At 49.9% G+C, this 24,874-nt stretch overlaps 1 protein-coding gene across 1 annotated transcript in view; it reads right to left on the bottom strand.

The window, feature by feature from the left end:
• RYR1 (ryanodine receptor 1) overlaps positions 1 to 24,874 on the bottom strand; it is a 163,748-nt gene that overhangs the window by 132,743 nt on the left and 6,131 nt on the right. Inside the window, exons 2-22 of the mRNA XM_007955540.1 lie at positions 24,696 to 24,815; positions 23,182 to 23,286; positions 22,042 to 22,116; positions 21,878 to 21,956; positions 21,400 to 21,512; positions 20,980 to 21,073; positions 18,286 to 18,379; positions 18,058 to 18,132; positions 17,423 to 17,579; positions 17,141 to 17,305; positions 14,112 to 14,233; positions 13,442 to 13,637; positions 7,980 to 8,115; positions 7,802 to 7,897; positions 7,600 to 7,718; positions 6,823 to 6,956; positions 6,038 to 6,279; positions 5,334 to 5,526; positions 3,878 to 4,094; positions 548 to 652; positions 253 to 356 (exon numbers count right to left, since the gene is read on the bottom strand). Coding sequence (XP_007953731.1) covers positions 253 to 356; positions 548 to 652; positions 3,878 to 4,094; positions 5,334 to 5,526; positions 6,038 to 6,279; positions 6,823 to 6,956; positions 7,600 to 7,718; positions 7,802 to 7,897; positions 7,980 to 8,115; positions 13,442 to 13,637; positions 14,112 to 14,233; positions 17,141 to 17,305; positions 17,423 to 17,579; positions 18,058 to 18,132; positions 18,286 to 18,379; positions 20,980 to 21,073; positions 21,400 to 21,512; positions 21,878 to 21,956; positions 22,042 to 22,116; positions 23,182 to 23,286; positions 24,696 to 24,815 — 2,741 coding nt within the window. The remainder of the gene's footprint in view (positions 1 to 252; positions 357 to 547; positions 653 to 3,877; positions 4,095 to 5,333; positions 5,527 to 6,037; positions 6,280 to 6,822; positions 6,957 to 7,599; positions 7,719 to 7,801; positions 7,898 to 7,979; positions 8,116 to 13,441; positions 13,638 to 14,111; positions 14,234 to 17,140; positions 17,306 to 17,422; positions 17,580 to 18,057; positions 18,133 to 18,285; positions 18,380 to 20,979; positions 21,074 to 21,399; positions 21,513 to 21,877; positions 21,957 to 22,041; positions 22,117 to 23,181; positions 23,287 to 24,695; positions 24,816 to 24,874) is intronic.

Here is a 24,874-nt window from a genome sequence, read left to right as displayed (position 1 = left end):
AGGCCTATCACCCTGTTTCTTTGTCTCTGTATCTCTCTGACCATGTGTGTCATTTTTCTGTCTCCTTGTCAGTGTCTCTTCTCCACTCTGCCCTTCTCTTCCTGATGGTCTCTTTCTACCTCTCTCTCACATTTCTCTGTCCCATAATCCCTCTCTCTCTCTCTTACTTCCTCTCATTCTGTCTTCTATTCCATCTCCCTGGCCCTCACCCAGCAGTCAGCCCCCACCCCTGGCTCCCTGTACTGCTCTCACTTGAGTGTCTCTCCGGACATCTGCAGGTTGTAATTCCTTTCAGGCTCTGGGAGGCTATGGAAGTCCACAAGACACGGGTGCAGCCTCTTATTGTCATCCCGAACCTGAAGAAATCCCAAAGTCAACTCCTCGGGTTCCTGCCCAACACTCCCACACTGTGACCCTTGACCCAACCCAGGCAACCCCTGGTGCCCTAAACCCCCTCCCCCAGCCACTTGCCCCTCCCTTCCGGGGAGCCATTTTCATGCTTCCTTGAGTCCAGCCTGACTCCCTTATGCTGCAGGCAGCTCCTCACCGGGCCATAGGTCCAGCCCTGCTCAATGCGAGTCAGTGCCCAGAGCTCATGGATGTTCTCTGCCAGCTTCTCCCGAATGCGTTCCAAATGGGGAGGCAGGACGATCTGGGGACAGGGAAACATTCACGAGGTCCCCAAGAGCCCTCCACCCTGGCCCTATGACTCCCCTCCCAAGAACATGTGTGAGCTCCAGACAGGTTGTCCCAGACTCCCTTTGGACCTTTCCTGACATTCCACAGCCCTGCTTCCTGTCACCTCACCTAGACTTCAGGATTGATGCCCAGCTGAGCAAGGATTTAGCATGATCAGAATTAGAATAATCTAGGGACAAGACTATCTCCCCCACTGGAGTGGGAGGCCCATGAAGGCAGGGCCTGGAGCTACCTCAGTCTTCACCATGCCCCCAGCCCTGCCCAGCCCAGGTAAGGCCCAGAGGAGATGCTCAGGAAACATCTACTGAATGAATGAATGAATGAGTGCCTTCCCTTTTCTGTACAAAGAAAATCATAACAAAACAACTCATCACACATCTCCCATTAGAATTCCATGAAATCATTTATATAAAATACTAAATGTTATATGTGGTAGTTGTTGTTAGGGGCTGTTGAGTCAGTTCCAACTCATAGCAACCCTGTGGACAAGAGCGTGAAACACTGCCTGGTCCTGCATCATTCTCACAATCACTATGCTTGAGCCCCCTCCTAACAACAGGACCAAAGCAAAGGTGAATCTAGCCATCTTTGCTTCTAAAGAGCTTTCTGGCTGTACTTTATCCAAGACAGATTTGTTTGTTCTTCTGGCAGTCCATATATTCAATATTCTTTGCCAACACCACAATTCAAATGCATCAATTCTTCTTCAGTGTTTATTCATTGTCCAGCTTTTACATGCATATGAGGTGATTGGAAGTACCATAGCTTGGGTCAGGTGCACCAAAGTCTTCAAAGTGACATATTTGCTCTTTAAAGAGGTCTTTTACAGCAGATCTTTCCAGTGCAATACATCATCTGATTTTTCACTGCTGCTTCCATGGGTGTTGATTACAGATCTAAGTAGAATGAAATCCTTGACAACTTCAGTCTTTTCTCCATTCATCATGATGTTGCTTATTGGTCCAGTTGTGAGGATTTTTGTTTTCTTTATTTTGAGGTGTAAACCACAGTGAAGACTGTAGTCATTGATCTTCATCAGTAAGTGCTTCAAGTCATCTTCACTTTCAGTAAGCAAGGTTGAATCGTCTGCATATCACAGGTTGTTAATGAGTCTTCCTCCAATCTTGATGACCCATTCTTCATATAGTCCAGCTTCTTGGATTATTAGTTTGGCATACAGATTGAATAAGTATGGTGAAAGGATGCAACCTTGACACATACCGTTCCTGATTTAAAACCACGCAGTGTCCTCTTGTTCTGTTCGAATAACTGCCTCTTGGTCTATGTACAGGATCCTCGTGAGCACATTAAGTGTTCTTTAATTCTCATTCTTCTCAATGCTATCCATAATTCGTGTTAGAGTTCTATAGGTGAAAGATAATGATGGCCCATACGAGGGCAGCCATGCATGAGAAGAAAAGAAGGGGGGTAGTAGGGATCTCCAGGAGGTCAAGTGGACAGGCCCTGAGGCTAACAAGTTTGGGGTGGGGGTGGGAAGCATCCAGGACAAGGGTTTTGGCCTGCAAAGAGGGGATGGCAAGGTCACTCTGAGATAATATTAGTAATTATAATAAGAAGTAGTAACTGGATCAAATGCTTACTATTTGCTCAGGACTGTGCTCAGTTCTTTGCATGTATTAATTCATGTAATCTTCACAATAACACTATTTGGTGTCAAGTTGATTCTGGCTCATAGTGACCCCTCCTTCGGTTTCCGAGGCGTTATCTCCATGGTAGTAGATTGCCCAGTCTTCCTTCAAAGGAATGGCTGGTGGGTTTGAACCACAGCCTTCTGATTAGCAGTCAAATGCCTTAGGCCCTATGCCACCATATCTCCCTCTTCACAGATGAGGAAACTGAGGTAGACAGGTGAATTCATGTCCCCAAGGTCACAAAGCTGAAAATCAAACCCCTACGTCAAGATCTTAAACACATTTTATTCCCTCCTATGAGGGAAGGGGTCGCTATGAGTCGGGGCTGACTTGACGGCACATAACAACAACAACAACATAAGGGAAGGAAAGTGGATACAAGGATATGAAGGAAAGTGGGATATGAGGAGTGTGAGAGGCCTGGGATAGAAGAGATATCCAAGAAATACGTTCATAGTGTAGTGGGTAAGATCATGGGACTTGGGATCAGATGCTGGGGTCACAGTCCCTGTATGACTTGCACAGGCTGCAAAACTTCTCTGAGCCTTGTTTTCTTCAACTGTAAATTAAGGGCAGTAATAGTCTCTTTTTTATGGGGCTACAGTGATGACTCCCTGAAATTCAGATTCTGCATATGTAACCTTGGGAAAATCTTTGCCTCCTCTGTGACTCGATTTCTCCATATGACAATAGACTCAACTGGCACAACAAAATACAGAAAAATCTTGTTCCACAACCTACATTGGTGAGTAGCGACTGGGGTCTTCAAAGCTTTCAAGCAGCCATCTAAGATGCAGCTAATGGTGTCCTATCATCAGAAGTAAAGAATAACGCATAAAACCAAGGGCATTTAGAAGCAATCAGCCCTAGGATGTGATGGACCTTGAGTCCAGAAGAATTATATGGTACCTGGCTACCAATGCCAACCACTTAGGAAAGGATCAAAACTGGAGATCCTGGATAGAGTGGGAGGAAACCATGGAACAAAATCCAGAAACACAATAATGACCAGAATTATTGGTCTGATAGGACACCCAAGACTATGCCCCTGGGATACACTTCAAGCCTGGAGTAAAACGCACTCCCAGGAGCTGGCTTTCAGCCCAATAGTAAATAAGATGTACATGCAGACCACTCAACCCAGAGTGGTACACCCACATACTCTACGGAGATACATCCCTTGGAGCAATCGACCACAGGGCCCCAGAAGGGCAACATTCACGCAGAGAAAATGCAGGACACACAGGAGTGCATAACTATGAGGGGCATGGGGGCGGTTACTGGGAAGGGAGGGGAGGAGAGTGGGTTAGGGTTAGGAATGGTAATTGGGGAGTGAAACCAAATGTACATGAAATGTTGAATGTAAAACAAACTCTGCTCTGTAAACTTGCACCTAAAGCACAATTTAAAAAAAAAAAAAAATTCTCCATCTGTTAAACAGCAAGATACTCAGCTTCCATCTCAGCTCCCCACCTTGCTGACCTCTAAGAGGCCTGCCTCACCAGGAAACCCTCACAGAAGAGTACCTGGACGGTGTCCACAGGGCAGGGCACAAAGTCGGTATGTGAGAGGCAGCGGCTGGGGCCCACCAGGTGGGGGCCCCGAGGTCCCTCCCGTCGATATTCCTTGATAGGTTCAAGATGGAGTCGTTCTCGTGGGAGCACAGCCTCATGACATGGGGCATACCCAGGTGGGGGGAGGAACTTGAATTCACCATGGCGGCCACCAAGGAGGAACCGCACCCTGGGAGAGAAACAGGAATCATTAGGAGAAAGGAAGGTTATACAACAATCTGTAGTTACTGAGGAAAAGGGAGCAATCCTGTGGATTGCTATGGAAAGTCCTGGAAAGACCTGAGGTGACTGGGCAGTCATAAGGTCACAGCGGTCACTTAGGAGTCAGAAAGAAAAGTCTAGGGAATGTCTGAGGCCAATGAGAGTCATTAAACTCAAAAAACTCACTGCTGTCGAGTTGGATCCAACTCATTGTGACCCTTCCTTGGGTTTCCAAGGCATTATCACTACAGAAGTAGATTTCCCAATCTTCCTTCCGAGGAATGGCTGGGGGGTTCGAACAGCCAGCTTTCTAGTTAGCAGTCAAGGGCCTTAAGCACTACACCACCAGAGCTCCCAATGAGAGTTACTAGAGGATTGAAAAGCAAAGTGTGGTGTTCTTGAGGAGTCAGGGTGGGAGGGTCTGTAGCTTTTGGAGAAGTGTTAAGATTATTGACATGATAGTCATGGGAAGGTCTTTTGAAGGAGACTTTGAGTCAATAGAGAATTTAAGGATATTGAAAGTTTTTTTTGGAAACCAAAAGAAGGTCATTTGGAGGTCATTGAGCATCTGGTATAATTACGAGATAATCGTAATTGCCCCCAAATAGTGATTGAGAATTCATTCAGAGAGCTTGAGGTCACTGGGAAAGGACTGGGTCGTTGATAGGTTTTAAAAATAACTGGGGTCATTGGAGTGGTCACTGGGAATCTGGGCTTATGAGAAGGTCAGTAGGAGATGCTGGGGTCATTGAGAGGATATGGGAAGAGCATGGAGGCATTTGGAGAGTTTGAGGTCATTGGTCATTGAATAGTCCAAGGTCAATGGGAAGATACTGGAAGAATCTGGAATATGTGGAAGTCACCAGGAGAGTCTGTGATTATCAGACTGGGGAGTCATTTGGAAATCATTAGAGTAGTCACTGGAAGAGTGAGTGATAATTAGGAGGTCACTAGGAAAGTCTGGGGTCAGAAGAAGGTCAATATGAAGTTATGGGGTCACTTGGAAGGACACAGGGTTGGGTGGAATCTGATATCATTGAAAGGGTCTGGAATTATGTGGAGTTCACAGGGACTTTCATACAGGGGTTCTGACCACCAGAGAATCCTGAAGGTAAAAACACATAGGAGCTCATGGTGTGACCAGGAAAGCTGTCTCCTGTCACTCCCAAGAGTCAGGGTTGGCAATGGGCCAGCAACAAGTCCTCACTTGACACCCGCCGAGAAGCTGACAACAGGGAAGAAGAGCCCATCAAGGTTGAAGGCCTCAAAGACGCCTTGCACAGGACAGCCATTGATGCGGAAGGAGATGGACGGCACACTGAGGTCCAGGCAGCAGCTGACTACATCTTCAGGGGCCAAGAGGTGCTGCCCTGGAGAAGTCACTGGGCGTGCCACGTGTCCTGCACCAAGGTCACCAGGGAGGGTCAGAGGTCAGAGGTCTCATGGAACCAATGATCTCAAAAGATAAGGGGCAGATACATAAGGATCCTATGGAGACCAGATCCTGGAAACTCCAAGGTCACGTGTTCCCATGGAAGAGCTTATAACTTTGAGATTAGGGACAGAGGTCAGGATTCCCCTGAGACTAGGGGAGGGCTGTGGGTCAAAGATCAGAGGTCATAATAACCTGGGGAAGTTTTTAGGAATCTCTAGAACCAGAGATGTTATATCCTCTGAGATCAGAGTTCTGGAGACTATGAGGAAACAGGTAGGAGCTAGGACTCTGGAAACTCTAGGGTTAGGGTCTTGGGAAACGAGGAGAAAGGAGTAAAAAAATCAGCCTCTTTTGGGGTCAGGATCCTGAGAATCCCAAGGAGTTTAGTTTAAGTCTTGGTAACTCTGGGGTCAGTGGTCACTGGTGAGGGCCCTCTGAATTTGTGGGTCACAGACCAGAGGTCAGGATTCAGATACCTGTCCATAGATGCAGCCCATCAAAGCCGTAGGAATAGAGGTCATCGCCCACTCCGTTGCCGCCCCAGCCTTCACCTCCCCCGGGGTAAGGGCTGTAGCCCTCTGTGAGGGCCCAGCCCACCCGCAGGTGGGTGGCCTGAGCTGTCAGAAATGGAACCACCTCATCTACCATCACTTCAAAGTACCATTTGCCATACTGTGTGGAGCCCTCCGCTCGGCCCACAAAGATGTTGGGGCGGATGCTGTAGGAAAGATAAGCACAAGAGAGGGAGATGAGGGAGAGAGAGGACAGCCAGTTGGGGGGGGGGAGGGAGAGAAACAGAAGACAGAGAGAAAGACAGACACACAGGAAAAGCAGAGACAAAGACATGGAGACAGAGAACGATGGAGAAAAACAGAGCATCAACAGAGAAAGACAGACACTGAAGGAAAGGTGGAGAGAGAAATGGAAGAGGAGAAGGAATAAGAGAGGGAGGAGAAGTAGAAACAGGCAAATAAATATAAACAGAGAGAAGGAAAAACAGACAAAGTTAAAAAGAGAAAAACACAGAAACAGAGAGTGAAAGAAAGAGAGGGAATACAGGAGAGATGGTGCCAAGGAGAAAGGCAATGAGTGGGGAGCCAGGGATGAACTGGGACAGGGGTGGGCATCTGTGAGGATGAGTATTAACTCCTGGAGTGGAAGACAATGGAAGGACATCCACCTAAGTGTGGAGTCTGAGTCAGGGAGAGGGTTGAAAGGTTCTGAGTTAACCTGGGGTTGGGGTTAGGGCTAGGGGCCAGACCTGGTAACATAGTTGATGAGGTTGGTCTGCAGCAGAAGCTCTCGGCCAGGGAGCAAGTTCTCAGTAATTAGATCTTGGTTGGAACGCACGGCCACACCATTGCACACACACAGGGAACACAGCACATCCAGGACCTGAGGTCAAGGCCAGAGGTAGGGTGTGAGGGTACCAGGGCAGGGGTCTATGGAAGGACCAGGGTGGGAAGCCAAAGGAAAGGCTGATGTGTCAGGATAGGACATGGAGACCTTGGCTGAGAAGAGGTTTTAAAAGTGGGAGTCAGGAAAGGTCAAAGAGAAAGATCTGTGAGAGGCTGAGTGGCCATATGGGTTGGGATAAGGCATCAGTGATGTAAGAAAAGAGAGATTAGATGACAAGGTAGGAGATCAAAGCCTTCATGAGACATCACAGAGATCAGGATGAAATGTGAGATCATCAAGGGTTGCAAACTCATGTCTTCAGGGGCCAGGTGAACTGTGAAGTAGTTAGACATAATGCAATAAGAACTGGCAGAACCTTGGCAAACTGGAGAGTGTATATGCAACCTACTAAAAGACAATAAAATGTGAAATTTAAAAAACATTTCAAAGACCTAACAAATCACATCAGTGGCCCTGGATCAAGTAAAGGGTTAGGAGTTTGAGAGCCTTGTGTTTAGATGGAAGAACTTGGGAGAGTCTAAGTTAGAGATGAGGAGGAGGGGAGTAAGGGGAATCTGGGGCCATGAGGAGAGGTTGGAATTCAGAGCTCAGAATGAGAGATCGGGGTGAGGGGGCCAACCTTGTGGTTCCTCCCATGCTTGTCCAAGAGGGAGATGATGGACTTGATGTGGTTCTCCTGGATGATGTTCAGGACCTCGGGACTCTCAATCAGGACACAGTACAACACCTCCAGGATCCCTAAGCACATGCCAGGGTGAGAGGTGAGGGGCTGTGGCCCTCCCTCCCCGAGTCCCTGTCCCAATATCCCTGGGATCTCTTACCAGATGAGGCCTCTAGCCGATCAAGCTTGCTGACCAGCCAGTCCAAGTTTGTAGAGAAGAGGGCACAGTTGGAGCGGTTGCCGCGGATCAGAGAGGCTAGGGGTAGACAAGGGGATCAGACCCCACAGGACTGGGGATCTAGGGTGTTCTAGCGGGAGTGAGGACTGGGGACACTTACCCAGGAGTTCATAGAGCAGGTTCACAATCTCTTTCCAGGACTCAGCTGCCTCCTCCCCTGCAAATTCAGCAAAGTGGGCAGCAGTAGTGTAGACATTTAGGCGGTCAATGCAATTCAGGACCAGGGAGAGCATTCCCTGGGGTGGGAAAGAGAAGAGGGGTCACAACAGGAGTTTTAGGCTCTTTCTTCCTTGTCTTTTTTGGGCTTATCAACTCATATTCGTTCAACAATTAGTGACGGTGCACACTGTGTATTACTGGGTCTAAACAAGCCATATTAGCTCCACGTCCCCATCCACTCCCATCACCTTCTTTTCCCTGGCTCCCCAAATTGTCCTTGTCCTCTCTACCCCTAACACAACACACCCCTTCTAACAGCAGCACTGAATTTGGGCTTCTCCTTCTGCAGCTATCCCTCCACACTTCCCTCCTCCAAGCAGATGAGAGTCTCTACTCTTGGTCCCAAATGAGGCAGTTCACTCTACACCAAGCATCCGAGGGATTTTTCAGCTTGCTTTCTTTTTTTCACATTTTAATCTTTGTTCATCTTTCATCATGAATACACGCAGAAAAGTGCATATACGTATATATGGTTTAACAGACACACACAAAGAAACACCCAGATCAAGATAGAAAAGATTGCAGACACCCAGAAGCCCCCTGGATGCTCCTTTTGATCACACACCCCTCCCTGCTTAAGGTAACCACTGTTCTGACATATCTGGAAATTTCCTCCTTGCTTTTCTGTTTTTACTACCTATGTATGCATTGCTAAACAGTCTAGTTTAGTTTTGCCTGTTTTTGAACTTGGGATACACAGTTGGTTTTCTTTTTGTACATGGATTCTTTTGCTCAGTACTATGTTTTAAGATTCAAGCATATTCATATTTGTATGTGCTGTAAGAATGGCCAGGTGTATAGCAGAGCTGACAAAGGACAAGGTTGTGGTGGCTTCTTGGTCAGAGCCAGCTACCCTGAGAGAGAGAGTAATCAGGACATCAAGCTCAAATGGCATAACATACCACACAAAAACATTGTTCTACCTCCTACTTTGGTAAATAATGACTGGGATCTTAAAAGATGGCAAGTGCATACAGTACTGCATTGTCAGTGAAAGCAAACATGGGTATATGGGTGGATAGATGGGTAGAAAGGCTAAACTATTAGGTATGTCTATGAAATGGGGAGTATATCCAGGAACATGTATAGGGTTGGCAGACAATGGTCCTTTAAGTTTATGTGAATGATCAGAATTCCCAGGCGAATAGTAGAGCTGACAAGGGGCAAGGTTGTGGTCACTGCTTGGTCATAGCAAGCTACTCAGAGGGACTGAGTAGTTGAACCTGTGGGCTCGGGACCATAGTCGCAGGGGACATCAAGCTCAGTTGGCATAACATACTATACAAAACATTGTTCCACCTCCTACTTTGGCAAGTAGCAACTGGGATCTTAAAAGCTAGCAAGCTGCCATCTAGATGCAATGATGGGTCTCTCCTTGTCCAGAGCAAAGAAGAATGAAGAAAAACCAAAATTCATGGAAATAATTAGTCCTAGTGACTGGTATACCATCCGATCTGCAGTCTATACGACTATGAAATGAGAAGAACTAGAGGGTGTCCGGCTACCATTCTCATCCACTTGGAAGGGATCTATCTAGGAGATCCTTGATAGAGAGGAAGAACAATGTGGAACAAAACTTACAATCATTTAGAGGCAAAAAAAAAAGGTGGAGACCAGGTTTGCTGGTCTGATAGAGCCTGGTGGAACCGCTGAGACTATGGTCCCTAGCTGCCCTTCGGGTCTGGAATTGAACCCACACCTGTGGTTTCCAGACAAACAAAAGACAGGCATATGAGTTGAACATTTACCTGAGGTAGATACACTCCTTGGAGAGAACAATCATGGGAGAAAGAAGGGCTGTTTATGCACAGGGAGACAGCTCAGGGGGCAGGAGAGTATGGAGGGATGGACACTGGGAAGAGGTAACTATGGGGAGGAAGTGGGAGGAGAGCTGTTGCATTGTGGTAAACTGTGGTCAATGTCATGAGACAAAGTGTATGTGAACTGCTGCATGGAAAATGAATTTGCTCGATAAATCTTCACCCAAATCACAATAAATAAATAAATAAAACTTACTTAGGGGGAAAAAAAGATATTACAGCCTACAAAAAATCCTATAAAGAAAACAATTAAAAATAAATAAATAAAGCTTGCAAGCGGTCATCTAAATGCAGTGATGAGTCTCTCCTTGTCAGGGCAAAGAACAATGAAGAAAACCAAAGACGCATGGAAACACTTATTCCAAGGGACTGACAGACTATGCAATCTTCAGTCTACATGACCATGAGACCAGAAGAACTAGATGGTGCCCAGCTACCACTGTCAGCCACTCAGAGGGGAATCAGTGTAGGAGATCCTGGCTAGAGTGGGAGAACAATGTGGAACAAAACTCAAAATCATAAAAAAAAAAAAAAAAAAAAAGACCAGGTTTGCTGGTCAGATAGAGCCTAGTTACCCTTCATTTCTGAAATTGAACTCACTTCTGTGGCTTTCAGCCAAACAACAGACAGGCATATGGGGTGAACATTTACATCAGGTAGATATAATCTTCAGAGTGGTCAGTCCTGAGAGAACAGAAGGGCAGTGTTTGAACAGGCAGACAGCTCAGGAGGCAGGATTGCATAGGAGGGAAGGACACAGGGAAGAGGTAACTACAGGAAGGAAGTGGGAAGAGAGCTGTTACACTGTGGAAAATTGCAGTCAATATCATGAAACAAAATGCATATGAGCTGCTGTATTGAAAATGAATTTGCTCTGTAGACTTTCACCCAAATAAAAACAAAGAGAGAGAAATAAAATTAAAAAAAAAAAAAAGCTTCCAGCATATTATCGGGTGTGGCCGTAGTGTGTTCGATTGTCCTTCATTAATGGATTTATCACCTTACTGATTCATTCTAGTGTTGACAGACATTTGGGCTGTTTCCAGTTTTAAGGTACCGCAAACAATACTGCTATGACAACTGTTGTGCACGCATTGTGGAGCCCATATCACTAGTCAGAGAAGCAGTGTAACCAAGTTGGAGTGACACAGATCTATGTGGGTCCCTCAACCTAACGCACATGGCTAGGGAGTTACTGCTGATAAGGCTGGACAGGCCGGTGACACAGGGGTAACTCTGACACTAACGAGCTGTGACTTCGGAAGATCTAACTCCCGTGGCTCCCAAAACCAAAGTCCTCACATGGCCTGGCCTCTGTCACTTCTCTGCCCTTATCCCCACCAACTCCTACCGAGGCCGCCTCTCCGTTTCTGGAATATGACAACCCTGCTCCCACCTCAGGGCCTTTGCATTTTCTGTCCTTTCTACCAGTTGAAGAATAAAACCAAAAAACCCAAACTCACTGCCGTCAAGTTGGTTCTGACTCTTAGCGACCCCTCCTTGGGTTTCTGAGGCGGTATCTCTACAGAAGTAGATTTCCCAGTCTTCCTTCTGAGGAGTGGCTGGTGGGTTTGAACCACCAGCCTTCTGGTTAGTAGTCAGATGCCTTAGGCACTACGCCATATTCTGCAGATATTTACGTGGCTTCCTCCTTTGCTTAGGTCTTTATTCACAGCTCACCTTCCCTGATGACTCTTTTAAACAACTCAGCGCTCCCTACTCCCTTCTCTGCTTTATTTTTCTCCTTAGCACTTATCACCATCTCATGTACCATATAATTTACTTATTTTATTATCTCCCCTCTCCCCCAACATCAACTCCATAAGGACTGGGATTTTAGTCTGTTTTCTTCATAGGTGCATCCCCTGGCACATGGTAGGCACCCAGTAAGTATTTGTTGAGTACCCCAAAAACCAAACTCACTGCCATCGAGTTGATTCCATCTCACAGCAACCCCCAGTGGGTATCCAAGGCTGTAAATCTTTACAGAAGCAGACTGCCTCGTCTTTCTTCCATGGAACTGGTGGGTTCGAACTACCAACCTTCTGGTTAGCAGCCAAATGCCTTAACACTACACCACCAGAGCTCCTAATTTGTTGAGGAGATGACTGTTATTTAACCTTGCCGAGCTTCAGTGACCCCATCTGTAATACGGGAATTGTAACATAATCCTCCATAAGATTACTATGTAAGACCATTTAGCATATGTTGTTAGTTACCGCTGAGTAACTAGCAACTCCATGTGACAGAGAACTGCCCGATAGGGTAATCTTTACACAATGTAAGGGCTAAATTCAAAGTAATAAAATTAATCACTATAACTTACATAGCACCTTCTATGTGCTAGGAGGAGCTCTGGTGGCATAGTGCTTAAGGCATTTGACTGCTAACCAGAAAGCTGGTGGTTCAAATCCACCAGCCACTCCTTGGAGAAGAATGGGCAATCTATTTCCATAGAGACACCGTATCAGACACCCAAGGAGGGGTCGCCATGAGTCGGAAATGACTCAACAACAGTGAGTTTGGATTTTGGTTTTATGTGCTGGCAAGGCTCTGGTGGCACAATGGTTAAGTGACTGACTGGTTGTTAACCCAAACGTCAGTGGTCTGAACCTACCCGCTGCTCTGTGGGAGAGAGAACATCCGGTGATCGGCTCACACAAAGATTACAACCTAGGAGATCTATGGGCAGTTCTACTCTGTCCTGCAGGGTTGCTGTGAGTCCAGTTGACTCCACGGCACAAAACAACACATGCTGGCACTGTTCCAAGTACATGGCATGTGCTAACCATTTAGGAACTGATTGTCTTTTTATTGTTACTATTACAATTAAGGAGGCGGCCTCCCCCATCAGACCTGGAGAGGAGGGCCAAGTTGGATGCCTTTCAGTGAATGTGCTTTCCCACCACATGGTGGAGACCTCAGACCCCTCTTCTGTTCAGCTCCTTCCTCTCACTCAGGCGCTGTCCTTCCCACTAGTGCTGGGTGGAAGCATCCACATCCCTTTCCTTAGGGCTCCCCAACACACAGACTCCCAATCCTTGACCCCAGCTGAGGTCCCTACCTACATTCTCTTCCCTGATGCCCAAAGATCCATCTCTTGCCCTGCCTCCTACAGGCCCACATCTGGTTCTGCCCTCCCAGCGGAGGCCCTGTTCCCACCTACATTCTCCTTTGAGTCCTGCAGTACCCCATCTCTGACTTTTCCCCAGGCCTCGACTTGCCTTGGCCTTAAGCTTCACAGCCCCATCGAACCCCATTTCTTGCTCCTAGGTACTCATCTCTCTGGTTCCACCTGCCTACCACAGACACCGCCCCCTGCTCCTCCTACTCTCTGCCCCTCCCCCACACGCTCCGCCCATCAGTGCAGCCCCGCCCGCCTCACTCAAGCCTCCCCCACCCCCCTTAACTCCCTACTGCCCTCCACTTCACCCCAGGCCTGTTTCCGGGCTCACGCTCCTGCACTTGCCCTCGGGCCCGCCCCTCGGGCCCGCCCCTCGGGCCCGCCCCTCGCCTCCCTCACCTCCTCCTGGAAGAGGCTCTGGCGGTTGCGCAGACTGCGCAGCTTGCTCTGCTTTTCCTCATGCTGCAGCTCCTCAGAGGGCGGCTCGAAGTAACCGATGAGGTCCTGCAGGCTCAGGATGACGCCCTCTATGGGCAGCGCAGTACCAGCCGGCGGCCCCGCGCCCCGCGGCTTCCCGCTGAAGCTGTCCAGACTCCTGCGAGAACCGCGCAGCTGTCAGCCAGGGGGCTTGGAGCGTTGACTGCCGGCATGGCGCTCCGCGAGCCCCCTTCCGAGCAAGACCCCTCTGAAGCTCCTATTTTACAGAAGGGAGAGGCTAAGACGCGGAGGGGGACGGCGCGGCCGTGGTCACACAGTGGCCAGGAGCAGAGCTGGGACAGTGATTCGCTACTGCGTAGGCACAGGAAGTCCTGGAAGCAGACTCCGGGCTAGGAAGGTCCCGGGTCAGGGTCTGGATATCAGAGATGTAGAAGTTAGGGGGTGATGAGGACTGTGAGGTCAAAGGTTACGGGTGTCCAGTCAGATCGGAGCTCGGAAGTTTTGAAGTATGGAGGATGGGTGCGGATGTTAGAGGTAGAAATTAAAGGGGTCGGGTGCATGAACGCCAGGAGCATGGGGGTCAGGGTGTCACCTGCCTCCTCACACACACCCCCGACGGTGGCGCACTCACTTGATGAAGTGGTTATACAGGGCGGCGGTGCTGTGGATCATGCGGGCCGCCTGGGACTCCTCCTGCTGACAGCGGCTCAGGAACAGTGCATCGTCCATGTGGCCTTCCTGGTGGAGCATGGCCTGGGAGTGGGAAGGGCAGAGAAGTCAGGAGGGGGCCTGCCACCCACACGCTAGTCCCACAGCTGCCCCCAACTCCAGACTCTCGGCCAGTCTTTCTGTTTCATTTCTTTTTTCTTTTTTTTTTTTTGTGATTTGGGTAACAGTTCACAGAGCAAACTGGTTTTCCATTCAACAATTCACATATTTTGTTTTGTGCATTGATTGCAATTCCCCCCAGTGTAGCAGCGCTCTTCCCACTTCCTGTGGTTACCATTTCCCTTCATCCTTCTTTGCTGTCCATTCGTGCCTTCTGAACTTTATCCCTGGGCAAATGCTGTCCTTTCCATCTCATGGTTGACTGTTCCGATACTTGATACTTGCCTCCGCAGTGTTACTGTTCCCCGATAAGCCTGTCTATCCTTTGGCAGAAAGCTGAGCCACGGGGGTGAGCAGTTCCAGCCCTGCAAGGTGTCTAAGGGCCGCAGGCTTCCACCACTCTCTGTCAGACCAGCAAGCCTGGTCTTTTTTGAGTTTTGTTCCACATTTTTCTCCCACTCTCTCTGGTACTTCCTATTGTAATCCCTTTCAGAGCAGTCAGCAGTGCTAGCTGGGCACCAACTAATTCTGGTCTCAGGGTCATGGACGCTGGGGTTCATGTGGTCTGTTAGTCCTTTGGACTAATTGTTTCTTTGCATCTTTGATTATCTTCACTCTTCTGTGCTCCAGATGGGGAAAGACCAGTAGTTGCACCTTAGATGGTTGGTCACAAGATTTTAAGACCCCAGTCACTACTCACCAAAGTAAGAAGTAGAACATTGCCCTTGTGGACTGTGTTATGCCAACTGATCTTAGTGTCCTCTGAGACCATGATCCTGAGCCCCTAGGCCCAGCAACTCATTCCCTCAAGGTTTTGGATTATGGCTAAGAAGTTTTCATAACTTTGCCCTTGTATACTATATTCATGGATATATTTGCAGCAATATAAATACCATGAAGAAATACCCTCTGCCAAACCTATATGTATTCATGGGTGTCTGTTTCTCCATTTCTCTTTCCCTTTTTGGGGTCTCTTTCATTCCCTCTCTCTCTCTCTCTCTCTCCCTTTCTCGCATGTCTGTCTCTCCCTCTCTGTCCGTGTTTCTGTCTGCCTTTGTCTCTCTCTCTCTGCCTCTTTCTCTCCCCACTTCTTTCTGATCTCTGTCCCACACTCTGTTTCTCTCTGCCTCTTCTCATTTCTCTATGTCTCCATCTGTCTCCGTATTGTGTCTCGGTCCCTCTTTGTTTCTCCCTTTTTCTCTCTCGGCCTCTCTCCATCTCATGTGTATCCTGGCCAGAGCCTTTCCACCTGTTTGTACTACTGACTTAATATCTCCCCGTCACAGAAGCTCAAAGAGCACCCCAAAGTTAACATGTCCACAGAATGTCTGACTGCCTTTCTGAGGTGGGATCATCACCATGCTGGCATGACCCAGGACTGACTTCCCTCGGCACCCCATCTATCCTGCATTTATAAATACCAAGTCATGGATTGAACTGTGTCCCCCCCAAAATATGTGTGGGAATCCTAACCTCTATGCCTGGTATACCTGTTATAATCCTATTTGGGAATAGGTTGTCTTTGTTATGTTAATGAGGCAGGATTAATGTAGGTGTATCTTGAGTCTATTGTTTTGAGTTATAAAAGCAATCTAGGAGGCAGAGAGGGGAAGAGATATGCAAGCCACATGAAGATTGCCCAGGAGCAGAAGCTCAAGAGACAAGGACCTTCCCCTAGAGCTGGCACCCTGAATTTGGACATCTAGCCTCCTGAGCTACGAGAGAGTACATTTCTGTGTTAAAGCCGTCCATTTCTGGTATTTCTGTTACAGCAGCATCACATAACTCAGACACCATCCATGTGCTGACAACTCCCACGTCCTGCTCCTCTGGCCCAGGTCTCATCTCTAGATCCCCAGCTCAAGTGTCCAGCTGCAGGCCTGGCTTTCCAGAAACGATGCCTCCTCAGGCTTCCTGACAATTCACCCAACAAGTCCAGCAAGTCATTATAAGTGGCCCTCTTCTAGGCACTGGAGTTAAAGCTTAAGATCCTTGCCCTCCTGAGCAACATTAGACTGTCCCCAACTCAGCTAATGACACTTCCATCCTTCCATTTGCTTAGGGCAAAAATCATGGCATCATCCTTAAACCATTTCCCCCTCTCTCATCCTGATATCCAATCCATCATAAGATTTTATTGATCCCACTCTCAAAATACAACCAGAATCAGTCCCCTTCTCCCCATTCCACAGCCCCTGCCCTGGTCTCTCCCACCAGGACCACTAGAGCACTCTTCTCCTGGCGTTCCTCCCTCCCAGAGTTGGGTCCCACAGGCAGCCAGGGACCCTGTGAAATCCTACATCGGACTGCGTCCCTGTCCTGCTCAAAACCCTCCCGTGGCTCCATCTCATTCAGTACCATCTGCCCCACACACCTCCTACCATGTGTCCCTCATCTGCTCTGCTCCAACCACATCAAGTCTCTGTTATTGCAATAAGTCAAGTTCATTCCAACCTCCGGCCCTTTGCACTGCTCTACTCTCTGTCAAAGTAGCTTTCCCACTCCTCGAGTTCAATACCATTTCCTTCAAAAAGGGCATTTTACTCACCATTTCTGAGCACGAGGAGGGCAGGAAACAGGTCTATATTACTCATTTCTTTCCCACACACACAACTGGGGCAACACGGGTACTCAGTAATTGTTTGTGGAATGTTATTCTCAGTCAGTTTGTCAGTATCTGTCTTTACCTTTCTACTTTCCTCTCTCTCTCTCTGTCTCTCTCTCTGTTTTCCTCTTAGTCCCTGTCCTCATATCCCTGAAGGCTCAAGTTCGCCCATCTCCCAGACCCTGTCTTGCTCCTGCCTGCACCCCCACCTCCTCTTGAGCACCCACCTTCTTCTTGAGCACGCCAAGCCTCAGGGCCTTGGGGTCCGGGGCAGCATAGGTGAGCCACAGGCCTGAGGCCACATGCTGCACGAAGCACAGCGACTCTCCATATTTGATCTCAGGGGGGCCCATGCCGTCTATGTCCCGCTTGGGGGCTGTATCCAGCTTTTCCTATAAGGCCAGGGAGCAGAGGTCAACTTCATCAGAACCCCACTGAGGGACTGCAGAGCAGGGCTGAGGCAGGACTTTGGGCTTCAGGTGAGGGAGGGCACCCTGAGCCCAAATGACCTTGGAGATGCGAAAGCAGAAGGAGGTGGCCTTGGTGTGGGCCTTGGCAGCATCGACCACTACCAGGCCCTGGTCCTCGGTGAGCCCCAGGTACCGCCCTGTGGTGACATGGCGGATGCGAAGAGGCTGGCCCCAGCGCAGGTGGCTCCCACTCCAGCTGCGGAGGAGGAGAGCAAGAACAGTAAGAGGACCCCTCTGATGGACATCACATCTTGATCCCAAACCTCTCCAAGCCCCCAACCCTCTCTCAGGGTGCCCCAAACCTTCCTCTGGGCCCCCAGGCCTCCACTGGGGCACCCAGTCCTCCCTCAGTAACGCCAATCCTCTCTGTCCCCCAAATATTGCTCAGGTCTGTCCAAATGTCTCCACTGGCCCGTTTTCCCAGACTCTTCCTTTTCTCCTCCTAAACTCTCCACACTTTCATTCTGGACCCTCTGATCCCTCCCTCAGGGGTCCTCAATCCTCCTCCAACCAAGACTTCCTTTTTCTCTACTCCAGGATCCCTGAGGGCCTTTATCTCTCTCTTGAACATCCTAGGTTTTCTCCCCGAAACTCTCCAATCCTCAATCCTCCTTCAAGACCTTTTCTCTCCTCCAGGCCCTCCAGGGCCCCAGCCCACCGCACCTGCCCCTCACCTGATTCTCAGTGGCTCCAGTCTCCAGAGGGAGCGGGCATGGGTGCACACAGAACCCCCCTCATAGTGGACAAGTCTAAGAACATAAGCGAGAGTAAGTTCTCCAGTGGCCATCCTCACCAGACCCCTCGGAATCCGATTCTCTCACCTACCCACAGGGCCCTCGCTCCTCAGCTGACCTTTGCTCTTGCCACCCAAGACCCAAAGTCTTCTAATCCCCAACCCAGACCTGCGTTGGTCTTCACTGTCAGCTGCAGAAATGGTCAGACATTCATCCATGTGTCCATGAAAGAGGCGGAGGACATGGCCCCCAGTCACATAGCCTGGAAAGGAGCAAGAGAAGGTGGTCACTGGGAGACTGAACCCCAGAAAGACCCACTGGCCAAGTTGGACCGTGGGGCCCTGCTACTCCCTCTGTGGGAGGCTAGGGGCTGAGTTATGATGTTTCAGGTTTGAAGGTCTGCACTTGAGGGTCTGAGTTTCAAGGTACAACATGATAGTCTGAGATCTGAGGTCAAGTTAGAGGCCAGAAGTGCAGGGATAAAATTCAGTGTCTGAGGTTGAGTGCCTAAGTTTGGGGTTCTGGGCTGGCAGGGCTATGTCGGGGGTGGTTTGTGAGTTTCTAGATCTGGGTTTCCACCTCCCATCTGTCAGTTTTTCATGATGATAAACTGTGGTGGCCACATGTTGCTGTGATGCTCGAAGTCATGGTGCCAGTATTTCAGGTACCAGCAGGGTCATCCATGGTGGACAGGCTTCAGTGGAGCTTCCAGACTAAGACAGACTGGGAAGAAAATCCTGGTGATCCCAGGGACATCAAGCTCCATCAGGGGACATCAAGCTCAACTGGCATAACTACACAAAACCATTATTCTACAGCCTACTTTGGTGAGTAGTGACTGGGGTCTTAAAAGCTTGCAAGAGGCCATATAGATGCAACAATGATGGGTCTCTCTTCATCCAGAGCATAGGAGAATGAAGAAAACCAAAGACACATGGAAACAATTACTCCAAGGAACTAGTGGACCATACGACCCTCAGCGTATAAGACCACGAGACCAGAACTAGATGGTGCCCAGCTACCACTGTCAACCACTCAGAAAGGGAACAGTGCAGGAGATCCTGGATAGAGTAGGAGAACAATGTGGAACAAAACTCAAGAGCATAAAAAAGATCAGGTTTGCTGGTCTGATAGAGCCTAGAGAGACCCCCGAGACCATGGCCCCTAGTTACCATTCAGTTCTGGAATTGAACTCACTCCTGTGGCTTCCAGCCAAACAACAGACAGGCTTATAGGGTGAACATTTATATCAGGCAGATACACTCCTTAGAACAATCAGTCATGAGAGAACAGAAGGGCAGTATTTGCACAGGGAAATAGCTCAGGGGGGGTAGGAATGCATAGGAAAGAAGGACATAAGGAAGAGGTAACTTTGGGGAGGAAGCAGGAGAGCTGTTACACTGTGGGGAATTGCAGTCAATGTCATGAAATAAAATGTGCATGAACTGCTGCTGTACGGGAAATGAATTTGCTCTGTGAACTTTCACCTAAATCACAATTTAAAAAAAAAAAAAAAAAAAGCCTGGTGATCTACTAACTGACTGCTAACCAGAAGGCTGGCAGTTCAAATCCACCAGCCACTCCTCAGAAGGAAGGTTAAGCAATCTACTTCCGTGGAGATACCACCTTGGAAACCCAAGGAGGGGTCGCTATGAGGTGGATCTGACTCCACAGCCGTGAGTTTGTTTTTTTTTTTTTTTTTTTGGTGGTCTACTTCTTTAGCCAATGAAAACCCTATGGATCACCACAGAAACCTGTCTTACATAGTACTGGAAGATGAGGCCCCTAGGTTGGAAGTCACTACACAATGGCTGCAACAGCTGAACGGAGCTGCCCTCCACTCAAACATGCCAGTGATCGTGGGGCTGGTGTAGGACTGGCAACAATGGGTCATGTTGTACGTGGGGTCAATGAGTTGGCACCTACTCAATGACAACCAACGACAACAGGTCTGGGTTTAACTAAGGGTCTGAATTTGGATTTTTGAGGTTAGGGTTCATATTACATGGTCAGAGGTATGGGTCTAAGGTTCTGACATGGGGATCTGAGTATTAAGTGTTGGGGTTTGGGTTGAGAGGTGTAACAACTGGGTCTGAAGTTAAAGTCTGATGTTAAGGTCTAAGTTTTGAGTTTTATGGGCCTGAGACTGGTGTCTGAGGTTTGGGGTATGAGTTTGGAGAAATCTAAACCCTGTAGTTTGAAGTTGGTAAGTCTGAGGTTAAGGTGTGAATTTTGGGACCTGTGGTTTTGAATCTCAGGCTGGGATGGTTTGGGGGTCAGAAGTGTTGGGTGTGAGAGTTGGCATCTAGGTTTTGGGGCCATGCTTCGGAGTTTTAATATGAGGGTTTGAATTTGGGAATTTGATTTTGAAGATTTTATTTTTGAGGACTGGGATGTGGAGTGAAAGGCTGGGGGTCTAATATGGGTGGTATGAGGTTTGGAGTCTGAACTAGAGTCTTGGTTTGGGGATCTCAGGTTTGGATTTGAGAGTCTGACATTGTTGTCTCTGTTGTCTGACAGTACAGTCTGAGAGACAAGCTCTGAATCTGGTTTTCTAAGCTTTGGGATTTGATTTTAAGGGTGTGACCTTGTGGATTTAAGACTGGCATATGAGCTTTTAGAGATTGATCCTTTAGGGCTAAGTTTGGGAGTCTAATACTGAGTCCTGATTTTGGGAGTCTGACTTTGAGCTTCTGCACTTGGCGTTAAACTCAGAGATCTAACTAAGTGTGAGGGTCATAATTTAGAGATCTGGTTTTGGGGTCTCAGGTTTCAAGTCTCAGTTTGGGCATGTCTAGAGGGCAGTGATGGGGGCCTGCTTTTGGGGCCTCAGTTTAAGGGCCTAAGTTCTGGGGACCTTACCCTCTTCACAGCCAGAAGAGATGGGATTCATGTTCCACAGTGTCTGCATGAAGGAGGCGTCAACCTGGAGCTCTCCACTGGCTGTTGACAGGTGCTAGGAGGCAACCAGGAGGTGGTGGTCAGATATGGGCAGAGGGATGGGCAAGAGTCCCAGAGTCAGAGGTCAGAAATCAGCGTTAGATGTCAGGAGCCCCAGTGATGGAGACGGAAAATTCACAGGCCAGGAAAGTGAGGTCAAGTTGGAAAATGGGAGGTCAGAAATCAGAAGACTGGATGTCCAAGGTCAGGAAGCTGGAAACTGGGAGTCAGGAAGCTGAGACCAGAGACCAACCAGCTAAACTGATACTGAGGAGATGGTGTCCCAGTTAGGTCCGCCTCAGCCCGGAAAGGGTAGGAGCCGTGATAGGGTGGGATTCTCACCAGGTAGCGCTCGGAGGAGACACTGACAAGGATGAGGTCATCTCCAACACGGACCTTTTCCCCTTCTGACCTCTGCTTGGAGGCTGGGTGCATAGTCCACCAGCAGGCCTCGCCTACGAGGGGAGGGGGAAGGCAGGGGGCCGGGGGGGGTGTATGTCAGAATAACAGGTCCCAGAATGCTCTTCCTCAGAGCATTCCCAGTCCCTGAGCCTCCCCAGCACTCTGTCCTTGCTTCCTCTAGGCCCTGTGCCCCAATTCTCCTATTGCTACCCCCCAACTCTGTGTCTACAATGTCCCCATTCTTGTTCTCAGGTCCTCTGCCCAGTTCCCGCATGCTTCCCAGAGTCTCTCTGTCCCAAATGCACCCATCCACGCCCCCAGACCACTTGCCCAAAGGTCTCCATCCCTGCCCTAGGACACTGCCACTCCAGCCCCTCCTTCCTATCTGCAGAGCCCCAACGTTCCCCAAACCCTGTACCTGTGGCATCCTCCTGCAGTCCCACGTCGAAGGCCAGCTTGTCGGTCATGGACCGGGAGGTGGTGAGACAACTCAGATACTAGAGTTTGCAGAGGGGAGTCAGCCTCCTTCCAGCAGGCCCTGCACTCCCACCCCTGCCCCCACTGCCCCCACCACATACTCACCATGCGGCTGTGGGCGTGCCGAAGCAGGATGGCATGGCCATACAAGAGCGTCCTGTGTCCCCCACCCTGCGATGACTGAGGGAGGAGGGAGGGCACAGGGTAAACACAGATCCCTCAGACTCTCAAGACCCCCCAGACACCTGGTCCATTCCCGAGTGGCTTTCTTGCTCCCCACAGTGTACCACGCACAGGCCTGGAGGTGAACAATAGCTCAGACCCTCAGCAGATTCTCTCACTCAGTCTCCCATTCATGGAGGCAGGGGCTGTGTCTCTGAGAGGCCTGTGGATGGGGAGTTTGTATTCCTCGGAGCCCACTCTGTCCTCCCAGCTTCCTCCACGTTGTTGGCCGGACCTAGAAGCCAGTCAGGGAGACTGAGCCCATCCTTGAGGTACCTGGGGACGCTGAGGAAGGCTGCAGAATTCCATGTTCCACGGGCTCGGCCCTCTCTACTCTAACATGTCATAACCCGGCCGAGCTGCAGTGGGTGCACCGGCAGAGTCTGCTGTTGTTAAATGTTTGAACAACACCTACAGGGATCGGGGAAGCCCCCTGTGCTGCTGCACCCCTCCTGAGGGCAAGGAGACCCAGCCCCTCTGGAAGGCAGGGAGGTCCACCCAGTAGTTTGATGGCATCATGCCCCCCCATCCAGCTGTCACATGCCCATGCTGAGGGTGCCATGTGATGGTGCCATCTGATTGCATGGCAGACTCACTCCTGGGAGGGGGGAACACCCACACTTGAGATACGGGAAGTGAGGAGAGAGGTCCCGTGCTGGAACCAGAGTGAGGGGAAAGGAGGGGAAAGGAGGGGAAAGAAGGGGGGAAGGAGGGAGAACGGAGGCTCAGAAGGCCCTTCTCCCTTCCTTCCTTCCTGCCTGCCTCCCTGGCCTGTTCTGGGCTCCACAGCCATGACAACTGGGGTGGGGGAGACCCCCAGCCCTTGTGTGCAGGAATGTGGGCCCTAGAGGCAGGCCTGGGGTCAGGAGGAGTGGGAAGGGAGGTGACACCCAAGGCCAGACCTACCCACTTATCCAAATTGAGGGCCTGTGGGGTGGGGCAGAGAGAGGAAGCAGAGCAGATGTTAAACCACCCCAGGGCTCTCGGTCATCTCCTACCCCCACCCCAAGACAGGAGCCTCACCTCCACACCAGCTTCCACGGTGTTGGCCAGCATCTCCTGCAGGGCACGGACGGACAGTGACTGCTCCAGCATGAAGCAGCAAATGGCCAGGTCAGGGGGCACATTCTGGGGTGGAGTGAGATGTGAGTGGGGGTGCTGGAAGACCCCCGAGCACCATACCATGGCATACCTCCTCCCTTGGTCTGAATGCCCACACCCCCTCGATACCGAGACCCCTCCGCAGTGCACAAGAAGCCTCTGACCTCTGCCACTCCCATCAGACCCACTGTATCCCCAGCAACATCACAGAAAGCATGTTTCTACGCCCCTTCCCCCAAACACCTAAGCCTTTGCTGTTGAGTCCATTCCGACCATAGAAGCTCTTCACCACAAAGCAGAACTGCCCCATAAGGTTTCTAAGTCTAATCTCTAGGGAAGCAGACTGCCACATCTTTCTCCCACAGAGACTGGTGGGTTCAAATTGCCCATCTTTCAGTTGGCAACCAAGTGCTTAACAAGTGCACCACCACGGCCCCTTTTCAAACACTGAAACTCCAGTCAGACTTACAGAAGGCTCCACACTATCGTCCTCACTCAAGTACCCTAACCCCCACCCTAACCTCACAGGTAGCTCCAGCTCTACGCCTCTCCTCTCAGACATACACATGTGCTCCAACTTGCCAGAAGCTCCTGCTCTATGCTGTCCCCCTTCAGATAACCCCCAATCCCTCCTATCCCCAAGGAAGCCCTACCTAATGCCCTCACTATTAGATAGTCCCAGTTCCTGCCTTCTCCTTCAGACACATGTTCACACCACTTCATAATCACAGCAGGGTCCAACCTTATGCCTGCCTCCTCAGACTCCCATCCCAGTTACCTCACACCTAGACATCCTTCCTCTTAGACCCAAGACTCTCTGCACACCCCCAAGACGCTGCTCACTCAGACTTCCAGACCCTCCCTCCCATCAGTCTCCACATCCCCACCCTCTCTCAGCCCCATGCCCCATGCCCCCAGATCTCCTCTCTCTCAAACCTTGAGCCTACCTTACTCTCTGGCCCTGTCTCCTCTCAGATCCCAGGCTCCCTCCACTCTCAGTCTTCAGTTACTGCCCTAGTAAGCCTTCCTGCTATCATCCCCAGGTCCCTGCACCTTGAATCCAAGGTCCTCTGCCCCCTCAGCTCTCTACCCTTCTCTACCCTCAGTCCCCCAGCTGCCCTCCACTCTTAGAACCCCACACCTCAGACCATCTTCCCTCCAGACCTCTTGCTCTCTAAGACCCCAAGCCCCTACCTCTCTCAGTCATAGTCTCCTCACAGCCAGGGCCCTCCCCTCTAAAACACTCAGGTGCTTTCTGCCTCCTTAAATCTCTTTCTTTACCTCACCAGGCTCTCTAACTCTCCCTCCTCAGACCCTGCCCCCTTTCCCCCTCATCCCCCAGCCTGTTTCCTCTCCAGCCAGCAGGCCCTCTTCAAATTCCAGAACCCTCTTCTTTGGACCCAAGACCCTCCACACCCTCTTCCCCAGCAACAGACCTGGGCGTTGCTGGTGGGCTCCAGGAAGCAGAGGCGGTTACCGAAGCCCTCGGCAGCCAGACATAGCTTCAGCTGCTCCTTGAGCACCGTGGCGCTGCACTGCAGGACCACCTCGTCATCCTGCGGGGCAGGCACTGAGGTCAGAGTTGGCCAGGCCCACATACCACAGCCCACTCCCC

Source organism: Orycteropus afer, unplaced genomic scaffold (assembly GCF_000298275.1).
Source record: "Orycteropus afer afer isolate SDZICR_OR568_19922 unplaced genomic scaffold, OryAfe1.0 scaffold00507, whole genome shotgun sequence".
In the NCBI taxonomy this organism is placed as follows: Eukaryota; Metazoa; Chordata; class Mammalia; order Tubulidentata; family Orycteropodidae; genus Orycteropus; species Orycteropus afer.
The sequence above is the reverse complement of the archived record's forward strand: the minus strand, read 5'-3'. Positions and strand labels throughout refer to the sequence as shown.